We start from the raw sequence: 18,220 nt of genomic DNA, 5'->3' as shown, positions 1-18,220 counted from the left end.
TGGAATGATTTAATTATATTGTAGATATCCATTTACAGCTTTGTTTATGCCTTGGATGAGATCAAGAGTAGAGATGGCATTTTTGTTTTGATATGAGTATAAAAACAATGTAGCCAATCAAACTTATCTCCCACTTTGTGTCAGCCTATATTGTCTAGCTCGTCAGGCCTTAAGAGTGACCTGTAAGAGCACTAGGCACTAATAATAATTCTTGCTTTACATTGTTCCACAAAAATGATATAGATTATTAAATATATATATCTGTAAAAGAAGTCAATAGAATTTGATGGCTAGAATGATATTATTGCGGTACACAACCTCCATGAAATGGACCTGGCTGGCTTATCCAGAACTTGACCACCCCTGAGAGTTTTAAATGGTCAAGAATAAGGTACAATTATGGTTAAATGTAATTTTCATATTGAGTTTGGCCAATTGAAGATAAGAGTAAAATTCATATGAAGATTTCAAAGTTCCCATATTCATGGATTAATGATTGCAGACTCGAAGTGGAATATCGTCTCAGATTATGCCCAATGAAGGCACTTCTCACTGGTCAGTGATAAGGCAATGGACATTACAGCACAAAATAAACTGAGATGATACCTTGACTACCCAGTGAATCAAAAAGACTAATAATAAAAAATTGTGGGAACAGATTAGTGCTCACAACTTTAAAAAGTATGAATAGTTCTAGAGGTGTATTATAATTAGAGTAGATGCTATATTTTTCTATAACTACTACATGTAAATTTGCCTCGTGATCAGTTGTAGCCATTAGGGGCATCAGTTGTTTTCGTAAACTTTATGGGATGAACAAAGCATTGTAATAAAATTATGTAAGTACGATGTATCTTGGGTAGCCTTCCTTTTGAGCTTTTAGCTTCCTCAGCAATCTCTTCCATCATGAGAATTTAGATTTCTTTAGCTCCATTGAACATATTTCAGTTAAAGATGCAATAATACTAATCGTTTAGGATTTGGAATTTCAAATTAAACACTATCAACAGAGCACTACTGTGCCCACCTCCAAAGTGGCTCTTGCTAACATCACAAAAAAGTATGTCCTGCTTTTTAAAGATCACTTTGATTGGAAGAACTAAGAAATTATAAAATGAGAAATGATCAAAAATATTTGGAAGATCTAGTAGAAAATATATCAATATGAAGATTCAAAAATAAGTCGAGTCTTCATTACATTCAATGTTAGACCCAACTGATGAGTACTTGAGAGGAAAGCAAAAATGCTTTTCTTTTATCTCAAGGCTGCGGCCTGTATAATTGCAGGGTTGCTTGAAAACACAAAACAAACATTTTCCTTTCCAAGAACAGATGAACATGACTGTAAAGCACAGATACACTGGTGAATCTCAAGTGCAAGAGGTTTTGATAATTATGATGGTTCCAAACCATAACCACTAGAGATTTTTCGGCATATAAGAACACCTACAATAACAGAAACAAAGACTGACAATGCTCCCTGTCTAGAAAGCCCAAATTCGGTCCACGTCAAGGGCTTTTTGACCTCAAATAATACCTTCTTAAACTGTTCATTCAAGTCTTCTAGTGATCCTGTGTTATCGATCACTATGTCTGCCTTAGTCCTTTTCAAATCCAGAGACATCTGAGCACTTATCCTGTTTCGAGCATCTTCCTCACTTGCTCTGTCTCTTGCCATGAGCCGTCTAAGTTGTGTTTCGGGATCAACCCATACAACTATAATGGGTTTCGTCCACTTGTCCATCTTGGCTTCAAACAACAAGGGGATATCAAGAACGATTACCTTAAACCCTCTCATCCATAGCTTTGCAATTTCCCAAAAGATACCAGAGGATATATAAGGAGCCAATAGCCTACAAGAAGATCACTGCCCAAAACTCAGAACAGATTGATATGCAATTTCTTCGACAACATAGTTCAACACAAATCTCTAATAATACATGACCAAGAATATTGTAGCAAAGGAAATGTTGATAATTGTAATAGGCATAATTTATCCAGATATATAAAAGATTATATTTCTGAAACTTGAACATTGCAAATGAGAAGTCATACCAGGTACAACTTCAAGGATACCATTACATGATTGAAAGTTGCTAATGACCACTAAAAATTAAAATGTGACCAGCTCGGCAATCACGAAATTACAGGTTATTTTCAAATCAAGTTAGATAACCAAAGTTTGAAAGATAACAATTTTTTATAATCTACATTTTGAGAACCAAATTTCATCCATCAGAAATTTAATCAAGTGGTGTGGCTCAACTTGGAACAAAAGTTGATCTACTAGATATCAAGGAGGGAACTAACGTAAAATAAGAAGCCTACAAGGTAACAAAATCTCCTTGATGTAGTAGGTGATGATTTAGACCACCATAATGAGGAATAAGAGCTTTTTCTAATTTTGGCTTGGAAAATCTGGACTCATCAGAATGATGTACAAAACGGGGAAACAATGGAGGAGGCTCAGTTATTGGCAAGACTAGCAGTAGAGTTTAAGAAACAAATTGAGCTGAGCCAGGACACGACAGAGGTTCTGACAGGGGAGAGAATTCACAAAGGGCAACGATCACCAGATGGCAGGTATGAAATTAACTTTGATGAGGTTTTAGGTCAGGACACAAGTTGACTGTTATTGGATTAGTCATTCAAGACAATCAGGGGAATGTAACTGCAGCTGCTAGCAAAAGAAGTAACATTGTGCATGAGCTGGGCGACGCAAAAACAATATCTGCAAGACTGCAATGAGAGCTCAGTTTTGTAGAGAGCAGATAGAATAGGATTGCAGGAAGTTGTCATTGAGGGAGATTCCACTAGCATGATGGCGGCAATGAAAGCGATTAGACAACAATGATCCATTATGTGCCATCTCATAAAAGATGCTGATGGATATGCCAATTTAACAATAAGAATGATTGCATTAATTTAAAGAATTTAACAAGAACCAATTTCCTATGGAAGTTCAGTTTGTCAATCATGTCTTTGTTATCATTTGATATGACAAATCCATACTATATCACAAAGCCGCAAAAGAAAGAAAGAACTACGACCATATATGATTTGAACGAATTGAAACAACACAATTGCATAAATGATAAATTCAATTCAAAATTCCATATTTAGGAGAAAGACGAATAAAAATAAAGAAAGAAAGATGTGGTGAAAAACTGAAAAGGAAGTTAGCACATGCCATAACCCAAAAGCATTGGAGTTTTTTATTATTATTTTTTTATTTAATTTAATTGTTCAAACAAGTACGGGAGGATGAAACATAGAATACTTAAGCTCTAAAATTTATATATTAAAAATACGCATGTCGGATGAATAAAAAATTGTGGGTTCTTCAAGGAAAATACATCAAAAAGGGATAGGAACTATTCTGATTTCATTGATATTATTGGTGCCTAAAGTTAGCCAATGAGCAATTTTAGTCCCTAAAGTTTAAAGCAATTACTTTTAGTCCCTTAAAGATCATGGCCAAACAAAAAGACTAACACATTATGACTCCATTAGAAACATTAGGGACTAAAAAGGCTAAAAGCTATACCACCAAAAGAGGTGGCCTAGCGGTCTTGGTGTGAACGTAGGAGCACCAGATCCCATGTTTGATTCCCAACAGATGAACTGTGGGATTTCTGCCTGCAACTAGCCCAGGCTTCTAGCTCTCTTGTGGTGTTAGGGTGAGGTCTGTAGTCATAGTAGTTATGGCTCAATCTAACATTTTCTAGCGGGGGGGCCCCCTATGGTCACACCTAAGGGGGTGAGTCACAATGGTCGCTCCCACCCCCCTTTTGTTCATAAAAAAATAAAAATAAAAAGGCTAAAAGCTATCACTTTTAAGTTTTTTTAGGACTAAAAGCAACCCCTTTTAAGTTTGTTAGGAATAAAAGCGATTACAGTAAACTTTTGGAACCAAAAAAAAAAAAAAAAAAAAAACACTCACGGACTAAAGTTTAAGGACAAACAATGTATGTTGGCCAATTTAAAAAATCAAACTTTTTCATAGTATAGTGCTAAAAAATGAGTACTGATTAGTGTATTTGTTGTGAAAAAGTTCTCAGTGGGTTAAAGTTGGTCCCTCCAACTCTTGCCTAACTAAGTAGTTGGTTCCCTTTCTCCTTTGAGAAAGACAATCAGTTTTTTGAGTACGTTTTTTTGGTTCCCTTTCTCCTCTGAGAAAGACGAGTGGTTTTCTTTGTTGGTTACGATTCTTTTAGTGTTGGTGTATTGCAAGTCTTGCTCTTAGGATGGATGATCTTACAAACCGTTGGACTAAATTATCCCTTTCTAATAAGGAAGGTAAGAGAGTCATTCTGTCAAAGGGTAAGCAGTCTCAAGAATTTGGGTTGGCAGCGAGGGTGGTGAATATTGATGCAGTAGCAAAGACTTTCAGGCCTTTATGGAGAACAAGACAGAGTTTTAATATCAGGGATGCTGGAAACAACTATCTAGTGTTTGCTTTTGAAATTGAGGCAGACATGGAAAAGGTTCTATTGGGTGAGCCTTGGTCTTTCGATAGACACCTTGTTGTCTTTCAAAGGTATGATGGAAAAGTGCCAATGAAAGAAGTGGATTTTGGCTTCTCGAAATTCTGGGTCCAATTACACCACCTTCCTTTTAATCTCTTGACACCTAAGGTAGATATGGATATTTGCACAAACTTTAGGCACCGTGGTATTATCTGAGGATACCTTTGAGATGATGGGAGGAAATTTTATGCGAGTGAGGGTGCTTATTGACATCTCTCAACCTCTTTGCCAAGGCAGACAAGTTACTTTTGAAGATGGTTCAGATGGTTGGATTGCTTTTAAATATGAGCGCCTGCCAAAAGTTTGTTATTAGTGTGGACGACTTTCCCATGATGATAAAGACTGTATTTTGTGGTTACAAAGCAAGGGATCTCTGAAGACTGAGAATCAACAATTTGGGCAATGGCTTCATGCATCTCAGTTCAATCCTTCAAATAAGATGGTGATTGATGTTAAGGGATATGGTGAGGATTGGAGAGTGAGGCCTGAACCTGTACAGTTTGAGGAACAAAGAGCTCCTGCTCTGCCTAGCAATCTAATGATTCTTCAAGATGATTCTATTGGAAGCACTCAGGTGATTCTTCATGATGATGATGCTGGTAGTCGGAGGAAAGGTGAGCAATTGCGGGTTGTGGAGCCAACAGTGGATGCACTCAATGGTGGCTGCCAAGGTATGGTTATTCCTGATACTTGTCGGCTTTCAAATTTTGAAAAATCAGTTCCAAATTTTGAGGAGACACTTCAGCAGTTAGATAAGTATATTTCCGAGGATTATGTGCCTCCAAACAAGGATCTGAGATATTTGGTTTCTGAGGATGTTTTGTTGGGTAGCTCAAGTGCAGATAAAACTAAAGATGATTTGGTTACTAATGCTGAGTTGGATAAGTCCAAGGTGGATAAGTTTCCTCAGAATGTGGGAACTATGAGTAGCGATATACTGCATAAATATAATGTGGGCTTATCTGGGGTGAAGCCTAGACTTCGTACTTGGGTTAGAAAGTGTGGGAGGTCAATGAAGTCTAACTTGGGGAAATCTGAGTCTGAAACAGGTTTTAAGAGAAAGTCTCCAAGGAAAACTCCTGTTCTAAGTGTGAAAAAAAGAAAAGAAAAAAAGCAAAGCTTGAGGAGGACACAAAGAAGTTTGGTGTGCTCTTGGCTACACATCTAGGATCGGCGGAGGTTGCTAGACAACCCCGCCGGGAACAATGAATCTTTTGAGTTGGAACTGTCGAGGGCTTGGAAACCCTCAATCAGTTAATGCCTTAAAAGAGGTTATTAGGATAGAGAAGCCCAAAATAGTCTTTCTTATGGAAACTAAATTGGATAGAGACTGAATGGAAAAAGTTCGTGATTAGTGTGGTTTTAAGCAAAGTTTAATTGTTCCTAGTAGAAATAGTAGTGGTGGTTTGGCTTTGTTGTGGAAAGATGATGTTAAAGTTAATCTGTTAAAGTATTCTTTATCTAATATTGATGTTTAAGTGTTTTGTGGTGAGGATGTTGGTTGGTGGCATTTAACTGGTTTTTATGGGAATCCAGTGACTGCAAAACGAGTTGAATTCATGGTGCCTTCTTAAACTTTTAAGTGGTCTTTCTCAGTTACCCTGGTTAGTGATAGGGTATTTTAATGAAATAAAATGACAGTTTGAGAAGGAGGGTGGGGCAGTACTCTCTGCCCAGCAGATGCAGAAGTTTGTGGATACAATTAATTGGTGTGGTCTAAGGGATTTGGGCTTTGTTGGTCCTAAATTTACTTGGCTATATCAGCAGAGAGATGGGGTTCAAATCCGAGAGAGGCTTGACAAAGGGTTTGCTACAGTGGATTGGTTAGACAAATTTCCTATGGCGAGACTTTATCATTGCACATCTTCTGTTTCAGATCATTGCCCTCTTTATTTACATCTCGAAGAGAGGAAAAAGACTCAGCATTTTGGCAAAAGCTTTCGTTTTGAAGCGATGTGGCTGAAAGAAGCTAGCTGTGAAGAAGTGGTTACATTGGCTTGGGAGGAAGCAACAATCAATGGTCAAATTTCCCTATGGTGGAATGTTTGAATAATTGTCGTATGAAATTGGAGGATTGGAATAAAAATGTGTTTCGCCATGTGGGGAATAATCTGGCCAGACTTCAGAAACACTTACAACGGCTAGAACTACAAAGTGCCACACCTGAAGTTATTGCTTCTTTGAGGGACCCTAGGGTGGAGTTCAATTGTTGGAGAGATAAGGAAGAAGCTATGTGGCATCAAAGGTCTAGATTAAGTTGGCTACAATCTGGAGATAAGAACACAGGCTTTTTCCACTCCAAAGCTTCTTCACGGTTTCAAAAGCATTTCATTGAGGGGCTGCTAGATTCGAGCGACAGATGGGTGGAAGATCAGCGTGAGATAGAGAATGTGGTGCTCAACTACTATTCAGAATTATTCAAGTCATCTAACCCCACAGAATTTGTCGAGATTCTTTCCTCTGTTCATCCTAAAGTTTCCACAACCATGAATGATGCTTACCAGGGATTTTCAAGAGAATGAGGTATGTAAAGCCCTTAAACAAATGTATCCTCTAAAAGCACCAGGTCCAGACGAGGTGCCTCCTTTATTTTTTCAACATTTTTGGCCTACTATTGGTCGAGTTGTCACTAAAAAAGTTTTGGACTTCCTAAATTCTGGTGTTTGTCCACCTAATTTTAACGATACCCAAATTTTTTGATCCCCAAAATTAAGAACTTGTTCCGTATTACTGATTATAGGCCCATAAGTCTTTGCATTGTTGTTTATAAGCTCGCATCCAAGACGCTAGTGAATAGACTGAAATTCTACCTTCTATTATTGGGGATAGTTAGAGTGCCTTTGTTCATGGTAGACTCATCACTAATAATATGTTGGTGGCTTTTGAGACTATGCATCACATAAGTCAAAAAAGAATTGGAAGGGTTGGAGAGTTGGCATTGAAGTTAGACACGAGCAAAACTTATGATAGGGTGGAATAGATTTTCTTGTATAAAATTATGGAGAAGCTGGGTTTCAATTATAGGTGGTGGGGTCTTATGATGCAATGTATTTCTTCTGTTACTTATTCCATTCGTATTAATGGGAAGTCTTGTGGCTGCATTGTTCCATCAAAGGGTTTATGTCAAGGAGATCCTTTGTCCCCATACTTGTTTTTGATTTGTGCTAAGGGTTTGTCTACTTTAATAAAAAAGTCTGTGCAGCGTGGTTTTATGGAGGGTGTTGCTGTTTGCTGTGGTGGTTCTAGTATCTCGCACTTATTTTTTGCAGATGATAGCCTTATTTTTTGTAAGGATAGCTTGGAGGAATGTGATGCGTTGCAATATGTTTTGAAAATATATGAGGAGTCTTCAGGTCAACGATTGAATAGGGCTAAAACTTCTCTCTCTCTCTTTTTTTTTTTGATAAGTAAGAAGAGAATATTATTAATAAAAAAAAAGAAAATAAGCATACAAAGTTCACGGTAGTGAACAAAGGAAGAAAGAAACAAAAAACAAAAGCAGCCACTAATTTATACTAATAGAGGAAAGAAAATCCAAAAGGGTAGAACAATCCGAATAGCCCCAACAACAAGACCAATCAAAGAGGGTCTGCTGGCAATGCTCTAATAACTGAACCACCGTTTTCTCCTCATCCTCAAAAGACCGACGATTCCATTCAGTCCAAATAGTCCACATTAAACATCCTGGAACCAAATCCCAAATATCTGAACTATGCTTCCCAAGCCAATGATACCAGCAAAATAATAAGTCCACAACTGAACCCGGCATGACCCATTCCATCTCAAACAACCGAAGCATATACATCCACAAAGAATGAGCTATCGGACAACAGAGTAACAGGTGATCCACAGATTCTGCATTATAACAACACAAACAACAACGATTCGCCAAAGGGCGACCACGAAGCATAAGGTTATCCAAAGTTAGAATATGACCATGGGCTGCTGTCCACATAAAAAAAACCACCATTTTAGGAACCTTAACTTTCCAAATTTCTTTCCAAGGGAAAGTGGAAGGAGCTAAAAATTCTCTCTCTCTCTCTCTTCATCTTCTCCAATCAGAATACAGCAGATGATATTAGAGAAGAAATAAAGAATAGATTTGATGCCCAGATTATTCATCAGCATGAGAAATATCTTGGGCTTCCTTCTTTGGTTGGTGGGAATAGAAAGAATACTTTTAATGATACCAAAGAAAAATTAGCAAAGAAATTGGTGGGTTGGAAAGAAAAATTGCTTTCTAAGGCAGGAAAGGAGGTTCTAATTAAGGCAGTGGCTTAGGCTATCCCAACTTATTCCATGAGTTGTTTTAAAATTCCTGATTCCCATTTTGATGAATTGACTAGTATGATAAGGAATTTTTGGTGGGGACAAAAACAAGATGAAAGAAAAATGACTTGTGTGAGAGCCCAATGGCTACTTAATGGGCCGGGCTTAGAATTTGACTCACAATTTACTTGTATTAGTGGGCTTAGTGTTTCCTACTAAGGGTAGTTCCTAGCCAAATGACCCAATGACACCCCTAAACCCTCACGAATTCTCTCTCTTTCCTCTCCCGGTAACTCTCTCTCTTGATGATACCAGCTCCCCCCTTTCTCCTATTTATAGCTTGAGGTTTGTGGGGATTTCATGATTGCATTTTGGTCTCACTCGTGTGGGTGGGGTCCAATGTGATTATTCCTAACATGGAATATATCCCATTGGAAACGGTGGTAGTGGCATTGGAACTGATTTCTGCCTCCAAAAGATCGCCCGGTAGCGATACTCTCCAAGGCAATACCAAGCCACTGGGTAGGTATGTTGTTCTGGGCATATGCACTCTCGCATAGATCATAAATGGCCAGACATGGGCTTGTCCATCACTCACTCAAAAACGATATGGACTTACCATGGGGTTTGGACCCAGTTTTGGTTCTTGAGAATATTCGGGGCGAGGCCCAATGGGCTCGAGGCCATACCCCGTACAGCTTGGTTGAGTTGGGATAAAATGTGCATTCCTAAAGCTTGTGGGGGGATGGGTTTTAAACTCTTGAAACATTTTAATTTGGCGCTTTTGGCAAAGCAAGGTTGGCGGCTTCAAGTTGGTCAGAATTCTCTAGTATATCAGGTTTTTAGAGCTGAGTATTTTACTACCTGTGATTTTGTTCATGCTTCTTTGGGGGAAAAAACCATCTTATGTTTGGAGGAGTACTATGGCAGCACAAGGAATTGTTCAAAAAGGGCTTTGCTGGAGGGTGGGAAATGGTAGGCAGATCCAGGTTTGGGAGGATAGTTGGGTACCTACCTCTTCCATTCATAAAGTAATTTCACCAAGAGGTATGCTTCCATTGGATTCTAGAGTTTGTGATTTTATTGATGTGAATAATAAGTGCTGGGATTGGAACCTTTTGAATAGAACTTTTCTTCCTTTTGAGGTTGAGGCTATCGCTGGAATTCCCTTGAGTGTTAGAATGCCTGATGATAGGCAGGTATGGGCTGAAACTTCAAATGGCTTTTTCTCTGTAAGAAGTGCTTATAAGCTGGCTCTAGAATTAGAGACTAATAGGGAGATTGGCTCTTGTTCTGATGGGAGTAATATACGCCGTTTTTGGAAGAGATTGTGGTCAATTCAAATTCCCCATAAAGTCAGACATTTTGCTTGGAGAGCTGCTCGTGACATCTTACCTACAAAGGAAAATCTGGTCTGTAGAAAGGTTCTGGTTGACAGTGTGTGTGAGGAGTGCGGCAATGCTTCGGAATCTTTCTTTCATCTGTTTTGGGAGTGCTCTAAGGCTCGAAACACATGGATTTATTTGTCTCTCTTCTCCTTGCTGTCATTAATCCCTTTTATTGCAGGTTTGAGCAAGAAAATCCATGCTCCACTGGGGATTATTGAAGCTGAAGCAAAAGCATTTGAAACCGGTATTAATTTTGCAAAGGAAGTGGGCATCAGAGAGTTTGTTCTGGAAGGAGACTCCTTAACCATAACCATAATCATTGTTCAGGCTCTTAAGGAATGTTCACCTGCTCCATCTTCTGTTTCTAATCTGGCTTATGGGATGTTAGCTGAATGTAATGAGTTTAGAAATATGAGGTTTTCTCATGTTAGACGACAGGGCAATAGGCCGGCTCACTTGATTGACTATTGTGCTTGGATGGAGGAATGTCCTTGTTTCTTAGAACAAGTCCTCATCCATGATGTTTCTTGTATTTGAATTTAATGAATAAAGTTTTAGTCTGTTCATCAAAAAAGAAACAAAGAAAAAAAAGAGAGTACCGATTAAGAATTTGGCGCTTAGCAGGATCAGAGAACACAATTTGGCCCAATTGAGCCCTATCAACTTCTCCATTAGCTTGTAAAATCTCCTTTCCAAATGCTGCAACTACCTTTTTCCACCCACCAGTGCCTTTCTTCAACACATCCTGGAAACACAATCCAGTTTTATATTTTTGTACAAAATCAACCTCATTCATTAACTTCAAAATAAACAACTATTAGACCTTTTAAACCAAATTGATATGAATAATCGATTAATATATTTAAAAAACAAAAATTTAGATGTTGGGTACGCTAATTCGTATTGCAAATCTTTGACAGTTACTAAAGAAACAAAGAGAGAAAAAAGAAAAAAGAAAGAACATACGCGAGCGACGAGGTCGGCGTCTACGATGGGGACACCATGGGACTTGAAAAGATTGGAGACGGTGCTCTTCCCTGATGAGATTCCACCCGTTAGTCCTACTATTCTCATCTTCTCAAAATTTTCACGCTCAACTCTGTCTCTGACTCTTAACTCTAACCCAGCGTGAGTTTCTTAATTTTTGTGAGCAACTTGGGCTATAGATTTATAGTATATTATATTTTCTGTCATAAAAAGGGCACAAAGAAGCGCAACTGGTGTAGTGGTATCATAGTACCCTCCCACGGTACTGACCGGGGTTCGATTCCCCGGTTGCGCAACCTTTTACATTTTTTTTTTTTTTGTTGGCTGAGAGATTGTGTGGAAGAATAAAAGCAACGAAGATACTTGTATAAATTCTCACACATATCCTTGGAAGTCAGTTTCGTTTTGCAACCAATGATGATGAATACTATAACAAGCAAGATTGTGTATCTACTAAGCAATTGCACGTCTCTTAAACACATACACCAAATTCAAGCCCAACTCATCCTCCAAGGCCTATACTCAAACACCACCATTGCCCACCACTTCATCACTGCGTCCCAATCATTAGGCCTGTTGAATTCGGCTCTTGCTCTCTTTACTCAACTACACAGACCCCATGTTTTCATTTGCAACACTCTCATTAGAGCCTTCTCTCACTCTCACATCCCCCACACCCCTCTCTATATATACACCCACATGCATAGAAACTGTATACTTGCTAATAACTATACCTTCCCTTTCCTCCTCAAGTCCTTGTCTGACTCCCATGATCTTAAACAAGCTCAATGCGTACATACCCATGTCGTGAAATTGGGTCATCTTTATGATATTTATGTCCAAAATTCATTGTTGGATGTGTACGCATCGTGTGGACAAATGGGGTTATGTCATAAAGTGTTTGACGAAATGCCTCAGAGAGATGTTGTGTCGTGGACGGTTTTGATTATGGGGTATAAGAATGCTGGGAAATATGATGCTGCTTTGATGGCTTTTGAGCAAATGCAATATGCAGGCGTGGTGCCAAATCATGTTACTATGGTCAATGCATTGGCGGCGTGTGCAAACTTTGGGGCCCTTGATATGGGGGTGTGGATTCATGATTTTATAAAGAGGAGTGGATGGGAATTGGATGTGATTTTGGGGACTGCTTTGATTGACATGTATGGAAAATGTGGGAGAATTGAAGATGGGTTGTGTGTTTTCGAAAGCATGAAGGAGAAGAATGTGTTTACGTGGAATGCACTTATCAAAGGACTAGCACTTGCTAAAAGTGGTGAAGAGGCGGTTTTGTGGTTTAATAGAATGGAGCTAGAAGGGTTCAAGGCTGATGAAGTGACTTTGGTTGGAGTGCTTTGTGCTTGTAGTCACTCTGGATTTGTGGATACCGGAAGATGGATATTTAATTCCTTGATTGGTGGGAAGTATGGGTTTTCACCCGGAGTTAAACATTATGCATGTATGGTTGACCTGTTTGCGCGTGCTGGATATCTTGAAGACGCTTTCAAATTCATAAGAGACACGCCTTTTGAGCCTACGAAAGCTATGTGGGGATCGTTGCTTGCTGGTTCTAGAGCACGGGGGAATTTGAAATTCAGTGAGTTTGCAGCTTGGAAGCTTGTGGAACTGGAACCAGAGAATAGTGGTTACTATGTTGTGCTCTCTAATCTGTATGCAGAGATGGGAAGATGGAGTGATGTTGAGAAAGTGCGGATTATGATGAAAGAGAGAGGACTTATGAAGGACTTGGGTTGTAGTTCTGTGGAGCTTGAACCTCAGGAGCATGTTTATGAATTATTAGTAGCACATTAAGTCATATGCATGCGGAGAGATGATTATCCTGTTTGTTTAATAGATGTGCCTTTATGGTCTGATTTGACCCTGGTAATTTTACAACTTTTCTGAACACTCTGACTTAGCACAAATATTTGGCCTCAGTATTAATGATTTAATCAATTTGCATCTTCTTACTTAAATGGCCATACAGATGCTCTAAATAGCTTACTTAAGGGAAGGAATAAAAACATCCGCTTCAAAGCTGCGATCTTTTGGTTGTTGAATCACATTATTTGCTGTCAGTCGAAGCTACACTTTAATTGAACTTGATGTGCCTGTTTCAACCTTCTACCTCAGTATCCCAATTTTGATTTCAGTTCAAAGGTAAATACTACTCTATACTTTTTGTTGAGGATCTATAGCCAGCCCCAAATATTTTGAGACTAAGATTTGATTGTTGTTGTTGGACAGTAGAGACTAATAATTCATTTATGTTATTGTATTGGTATTTTCTGCAACCAGAATAATTGGAAATGTTCAAATTAGCTCCCTGTTTTCACTTCTCAGTGAGTGAACAGGGCAGTGGGCAATTATTTCCGCTTAGAGTTGAGGACAAGCTGTTGCTTATCTAGAATTTTTTTTATAATTTTTTTATTTTTTTATTTTTTTTTTATCTCAGACTCCGGATATGTCAATTCCCTTTACTTCCTAGTTCAACTAGTTACACGGTATAAGAAACTACAATTGTTGAATTGCAATTTTCGGCTGTTAAGAGAATACGGATGAATTGTACAGTCGGGATCGTATAATCTTTTGTTTTTTTTTTTTGATATGCGTATAATCTTTTGTTTGAAGCATATGAATTGGTGATCTCTAAATTGTGCAAGAGTAAACATTTAATATAATAAAGTAGTACACACTTTAAGTACATAAACTTCATGCCTCCAACTTGAAGATTGAAGGCAAAACACCATAAACTTCATGCCTCCAACTTGATGACTGAAGGAAAAACACTAGTAATAACTCGTTAAGGCTCATAAAAACATAGTCTCCCACATTGAAGTAGGAGATTGTAACACTGAGCTCAAAACACACATAGGTCAAAGGGCATGCTTATTTAAGAAAAATTAAAATAGAGTAGCAGGCTGCAGCTAACTCCTTAGTGCTTCTTTCGCATGGCTTGGACCTTCAACCAAGCTGGCCTTGCTGTGATATCAGCTACCCATGCACTGACATGGGGGCGTGAATCAAAGAGCTTTTGAGATTGTGTGCCCAACAAGTATTGAAGAGTAGGAAGGTGATGTAAATCTGCCAAGGTGAAGCAGTCACCTCCCAAGTATTTTGACTGAGCCAGTCGTTTCTCATAGACATCAAGAACCTTAGCCAGCTTATCTTCATTTTCCTCCACAATTGCTTTGTCTGTAACCATGCCAACCAATGGCTTTATTCCCAGCTCCCAGACTAGCTTTGAAGCTACTGGGTCATACTGTTGGGCCTCCACCTCCATCCAAACCAATGTGATTGCCATCTTCTTGGAGTCTTGGTGTATCAGTTGGGTTCCCTTGTTAGCATACTCGCAGGCAACGAATTTGGTAATTGCCCTTGATTCTGCATTACAAAAGGCCGAAGCATGAGGATCATACTAATTATATGCATCCATTAAGAGTATGTTTGATGGTTGGAATATATATATATATATATATATATATATATATATATAATATTTTATTAAAAAATTAATGTTTGCCTATTTCATGTAAACTTTACCAAAGAGCTTCAGATCTCCATGTTCTAAAGCTGGAACTTGACCAAATGGCTGCATAAGCAAGTATATGTTAAATTAAAAAATATTATAATAATTATGTTAGGAAATACAAAGATTGGAAAGGCAATACTATACATAATCCTAAATAGTTGAGATACATGAATGTTTAGTTTCCTTACATTGAGGGACAGGAAATGATCTTTTTTATGTTCACCAGTACTCATATCTACAGAAACAAACTCAAATTCAAGCTCTTTCTCATAAAGGGTAACTAGAACTCGGTTTGTAGCTGTTGAGATAAGGCTTCCATGGGCTTTGATGGCCGCCATGACTGCTGAGTTTGAATGATGAGAAACAAAGAGGAGATAGAGAAAGGAATAGATAGCTTATGGCAATGAGGGAAGTGGTATACTTTATACTATATTTTCCAAGTTGGGTAGGTTGCAAATAGCTTTTCTAGAATGCTCTATTTGAAAAGTCTTATCAAACTGTGAATTTTCAACCTAATCCTGAACAAAGTCGGGGAAACAGAAATTTCGTGGCAGCTTATTACATACACAATGATTCAACCTGCCCCCTCCCGTCTATTTTATTTGGATAGAAAAAGAGAAAGGTACAACTTTATTAGTATGAATGGTCAAAGTTGTCTGAATCAGGCTCTCCGTGGCTTCTAGGATGTTACATAAGCTCTTAAAGTCAGTCACAACCCCAATGTGAGAGACTTGAGTGTCCAGTTAAAGACTAAATATAAAGTCTAAATTTTGCCTATTCATATTAATTTTAATTTAGTTTAATCACAATTAAATATTTAAGCAGTTAAATTTTAAATGAATTGGCAAGTATTAGCATGAATTGATCAGAGAGGCTAAAAATAAGTTAGCTCGATTGGCTCCCTACTCTATAAAGCCGTTCAAAATTTTGCGATAAAGTAAAAATATTGATATAAAGCAATTTCTTAACCGGTAGTTACGGTGTCGACTATCTATTTTAGTTTGAATTACATGGACACTAGGATCCAAATCTAGTCGAGTCCTCACAGCCACAGGGCATAATGGACACGTTTTCTTCAGCCTAGTGCAGAAGATAAGTTAGAAAAGGACGACTTTGTAGACAGAAGCAGTGTAATACAGCCAAATAGATAGGCAATGACTTTATGTCCATTTCATTAGAGAACCGAGAATATAATGCGAAGGCAAAAGATTGGGGGCAAGGCTTGGGTCCAGTGAAAACACGTTGAATCTTGGACACATATTCACTCTTGGTTGGGTTTTGATCGGTTATTGGTCCACACTGCTATTGACTCGTTTATCTTTTAGTCTTTTGGGGTGCTCCATCCATTCAGTAACATTCGTTCCTTTCTTGAATAAACTAATATAAAAAAGGATCAATAGCAAGAAATAGAGCATATTCGTAGCATTTTCTCAGGTGTACAGCATTATTCCTAGCAAAATATATTTGTCCTACTATCAAAAAAAAAACGAAAAGACTGATTTAACCTTTTCTTGTCTACAACTTAATAATTTCATTAATCTTGTAGATAAACTTAGACACTTATTACCAATTCATCGAGATTCTCTTGCTTTGAAAATGGTGCTATATTCAGTTATTAAAATCGTGTTATGTAAGAAAATCATTATTATTATTTTTTTCTAAACCCTTTTTTTTTCATTACTTTTATTAAAAATATGTTTTTCTTTTACTTTACTTACATTTTTTTCCCATTAAGAATGTGTTTTTTTTGGTACATGTTATTCACTTATGACATGTTATGTTAATGATAATATTAAGAACATAAATTATTTGATGTTGAATTATTGAGAGAGAGAGAGAGATAAACTTTGTTTAAAAGTGGGACACGAACCTAATGAGCACATATATGGTTTATTAGTGCAACAAGTGTCATATATGGTTTATTAGTGCAACAAGTGTTACAAGTCCCATTGCATTGGAATGAAAGACTTGCTTTGTATGTTTTTAAGTTGCTTTCATAAGCTGTCACAGTTGTTTTTTCTCCAATCTTCCAGTTTGAGGTATCAAGTTTATGCACTATTTTAAATTAGTGAGTGAAAGCAACTTAAAACATACAAGTCTATGCATTGAAAATGGCATATTGTTAACATTAAATTCAATTTGAATCCAGTTAACGGTTGCCCTTTTGATATTTGTTAATTCAAAATTTTAGAAAAGTTTCGATATCACTTTAATGGAGAATATAAAAAATTGTCAAAAATTAGTTGCTTTTTTTACTTTTCCTATAAAATGTTTCTAAAAATATTTTTTAAACCAATGGCCTTGCATCTGTTAACATTTCACAATTTAATATACATAAAGTCAAAGCATACACACTCCATAAATGACCCGCTAGAGTAGGAGGGGCTATTTGTTGTGTCCATCCCATGGAGCGACTTATGAGATATTTACCCTTTATTTTTTTGGCAAGGCAAGGACCATCAACCAAGTTGTTTTTGTCGTAATGTTGTGTCCATCCCATGGAGCGACTTATGAGATATTTACCCTTTATTTTTTTGGCAAGGCAAGGACCTTCAACCAAGTTGTTTTTGTCGTTGATAACCACAAGGATCAAAATGAAAATTTGTTGAAAATTCAAGGACTAAATTGAATGTTTTCAATACATTAGGACCAAAATGAAACAAGGCCTAAAATATGAGGACCAAATAAGTGTTTTTGCCTTTAACTTTTTCATAGTTAAAAACTTATAAAATTGGATTTAAACATAATAACCTGTTTGAATTTGAAGGAAAAAATATAAATATTGTTAGGAGTTTTTTAACTAGTGGAAAATGAGTCGACGCCTACCTAACCCATTGAAATGGTGGGTTGAGTTAACCCATGGGTCACACGGTTGATATATATATATATATATATATATATATGGGCAAAACTTAGGTACAGTACATTAGGTTCCCTACTTAAAATTTTGACACCTGTCCAATTTAATAAACAAATTAAACGGCATTAAAACTAAATTTTTTTTTTCTTTTTCCTTCTTCCGTTTTTTTCCTATACTGCGCAAATCTCCAGTTGGCTCATTTTCTAGTGGGTTTCAAACTAGAAAAGACCCTTCTCCCTCATTTTCTCGGTAACCAAACAAGAAAGATCAAAAAATAAAAGCTAGATCTATTGGGTTTCAAACCAAAAAAGGGACCCTTTTCAGCTATACCCGAAACTTCCACACTTAACATCAACAAAGCTGAAACAGATACACATAAATACATACAGAAGACAGAAAGAATCATAGATCAAAAGACAAAATCATAGATTAGAAAAGAGGACAGAATCATAGATCAGAAAAGAAGAAAGAATCATAGATCAGAAAAGAAAGAATCATAGATCAGAAAAGAAGGAAATAGATACACATACATACACACACACACCGAGAGAGAGAGAGAGAGAGAAAGAAAGAATCATAGATCAGAAAAGAAAGAATCATGGATTAGAAAAGAAGAAAGGAAACAGATACACATACATACACCGAGAGAGAGAGG

The 18,220-nt window shown here is 37.4% G+C and overlaps 4 protein-coding genes and 1 non-coding gene across 6 annotated transcripts in view; 3 read left to right on the top strand and 2 right to left on the bottom strand.

The window, feature by feature from the left end:
• Positions 1–1,132: 1,132 nt before the first annotated feature.
• On the bottom strand, positions 1,133–11,331 carry LOC115971785 (dephospho-CoA kinase). Its single transcript, XM_031091819.1, has 3 exons — positions 11,153–11,331; positions 10,786–10,931; positions 1,133–1,853 (listed from the first exon to the last, which is right to left on the bottom strand). The coding sequence occupies exons 1-3, from the start codon at positions 11,258–11,260 to the stop codon at positions 1,394–1,396; spliced, it is 714 nt and encodes a 237-aa protein (XP_030947679.1). The 5' UTR covers positions 11,261–11,331; the 3' UTR covers positions 1,133–1,393.
• LOC115971784 lies at positions 3,110–7,982 on the top strand. Its single transcript, XM_031091818.1, has one exon. The coding sequence runs from the start codon at positions 4,969–4,971 to the stop codon at positions 5,695–5,697; it is 729 nt and encodes a 242-aa protein (XP_030947678.1). The 5' UTR covers positions 3,110–4,968; the 3' UTR covers positions 5,698–7,982.
• Positions 11,332–11,397: 66 nt separating the features above from the next.
• TRNAG-CCC lies at positions 11,398–11,468 on the top strand. Its single transcript has one exon. It is a non-coding gene; the product is annotated as a tRNA-Gly (tRNA).
• Positions 11,429–18,220, top strand: part of LOC115971783 (pentatricopeptide repeat-containing protein At5g66520-like) — a 32,475-nt gene continuing 25,683 nt past the window's right edge. The window contains exons 1-2 of one of the 2 annotated variants that reach the window (XM_031091816.1): positions 11,429–13,057; positions 13,161–14,061. In XM_031091816.1, coding sequence (XP_030947676.1) covers positions 11,588–12,985 — 1,398 coding nt within the window. In that variant the 5' untranslated portion in view covers positions 11,429–11,587 and the 3' untranslated portion in view covers positions 12,986–13,057; positions 13,161–14,061. Of the gene's footprint in view, positions 13,058–13,160; positions 14,062–18,220 lie in introns of those variants that run through there. The other variant, XM_031091817.1, reaches the window with a different exon arrangement.
• On the bottom strand, positions 13,813–15,424 carry LOC115971787 (glutathione S-transferase-like). Its single transcript, XM_031091821.1, has 3 exons — positions 14,894–15,424; positions 14,717–14,765; positions 13,813–14,557 (listed from the first exon to the last, which is right to left on the bottom strand). Exons 1-3 carry the CDS (start codon positions 15,041–15,043, stop codon positions 14,109–14,111), a joined length of 648 nt encoding a protein of 215 aa, XP_030947681.1. The 5' UTR covers positions 15,044–15,424; the 3' UTR covers positions 13,813–14,108.

This window comes from Quercus lobata, chromosome 12, assembly GCF_001633185.2.
Source record: "Quercus lobata isolate SW786 chromosome 12, ValleyOak3.0 Primary Assembly, whole genome shotgun sequence".
Taxonomy (NCBI): domain Eukaryota; kingdom Viridiplantae; phylum Streptophyta; class Magnoliopsida; order Fagales; family Fagaceae; genus Quercus; species Quercus lobata.
The sequence above is the reverse complement of the archived record's forward strand: the minus strand, read 5'-3'. Positions and strand labels throughout refer to the sequence as shown.

What these genes read in the sequence shown, in the direction of transcription:
- LOC115971785 (XM_031091819.1), bottom strand. Translation starts at nt 11,260, where the DNA reads ATGAGAATAGTAGGACTAACGGGTGGAATCTCATCAGGGAAGAGCACC. An exon ending in ACGCCGACCTCGTCGCTCGC is followed by an intron (nt 10,932 to 11,152) that starts GTATGTTCTTTC and finishes TTGTGTTTCCAG; the next exon opens with GATGTGTTGAAGAAAGGCAC. An exon ending in AAGCGCCAAATTCTTAATCG is followed by an intron (nt 1,854 to 10,785) that starts GTACTCTCTTTT and finishes ATCTTCTTGTAG; the next exon opens with GCTATTGGCTCCTTATATAT.
- LOC115971784 (XM_031091818.1), top strand. Translation starts at nt 4,969, where the DNA reads ATGGTGATTGATGTTAAGGGATATGGTGAGGATTGGAGAGTGAGGCCT.
- LOC115971787 (XM_031091821.1), bottom strand. Translation starts at nt 15,043, where the DNA reads ATGGCGGCCATCAAAGCCCATGGAAGCCTTATCTCAACAGCTACAAAC. An exon ending in ATCATTTCCTGTCCCTCAAT is followed by an intron (nt 14,766 to 14,893) that starts GTAAGGAAACTA and finishes TTGCTTATGCAG; the next exon opens with CCATTTGGTCAAGTTCCAGC. An exon ending in TGGAGATCTGAAGCTCTTTG is followed by an intron (nt 14,558 to 14,716) that starts GTAAAGTTTACA and finishes TTTGTAATGCAG; the next exon opens with AATCAAGGGCAATTACCAAA.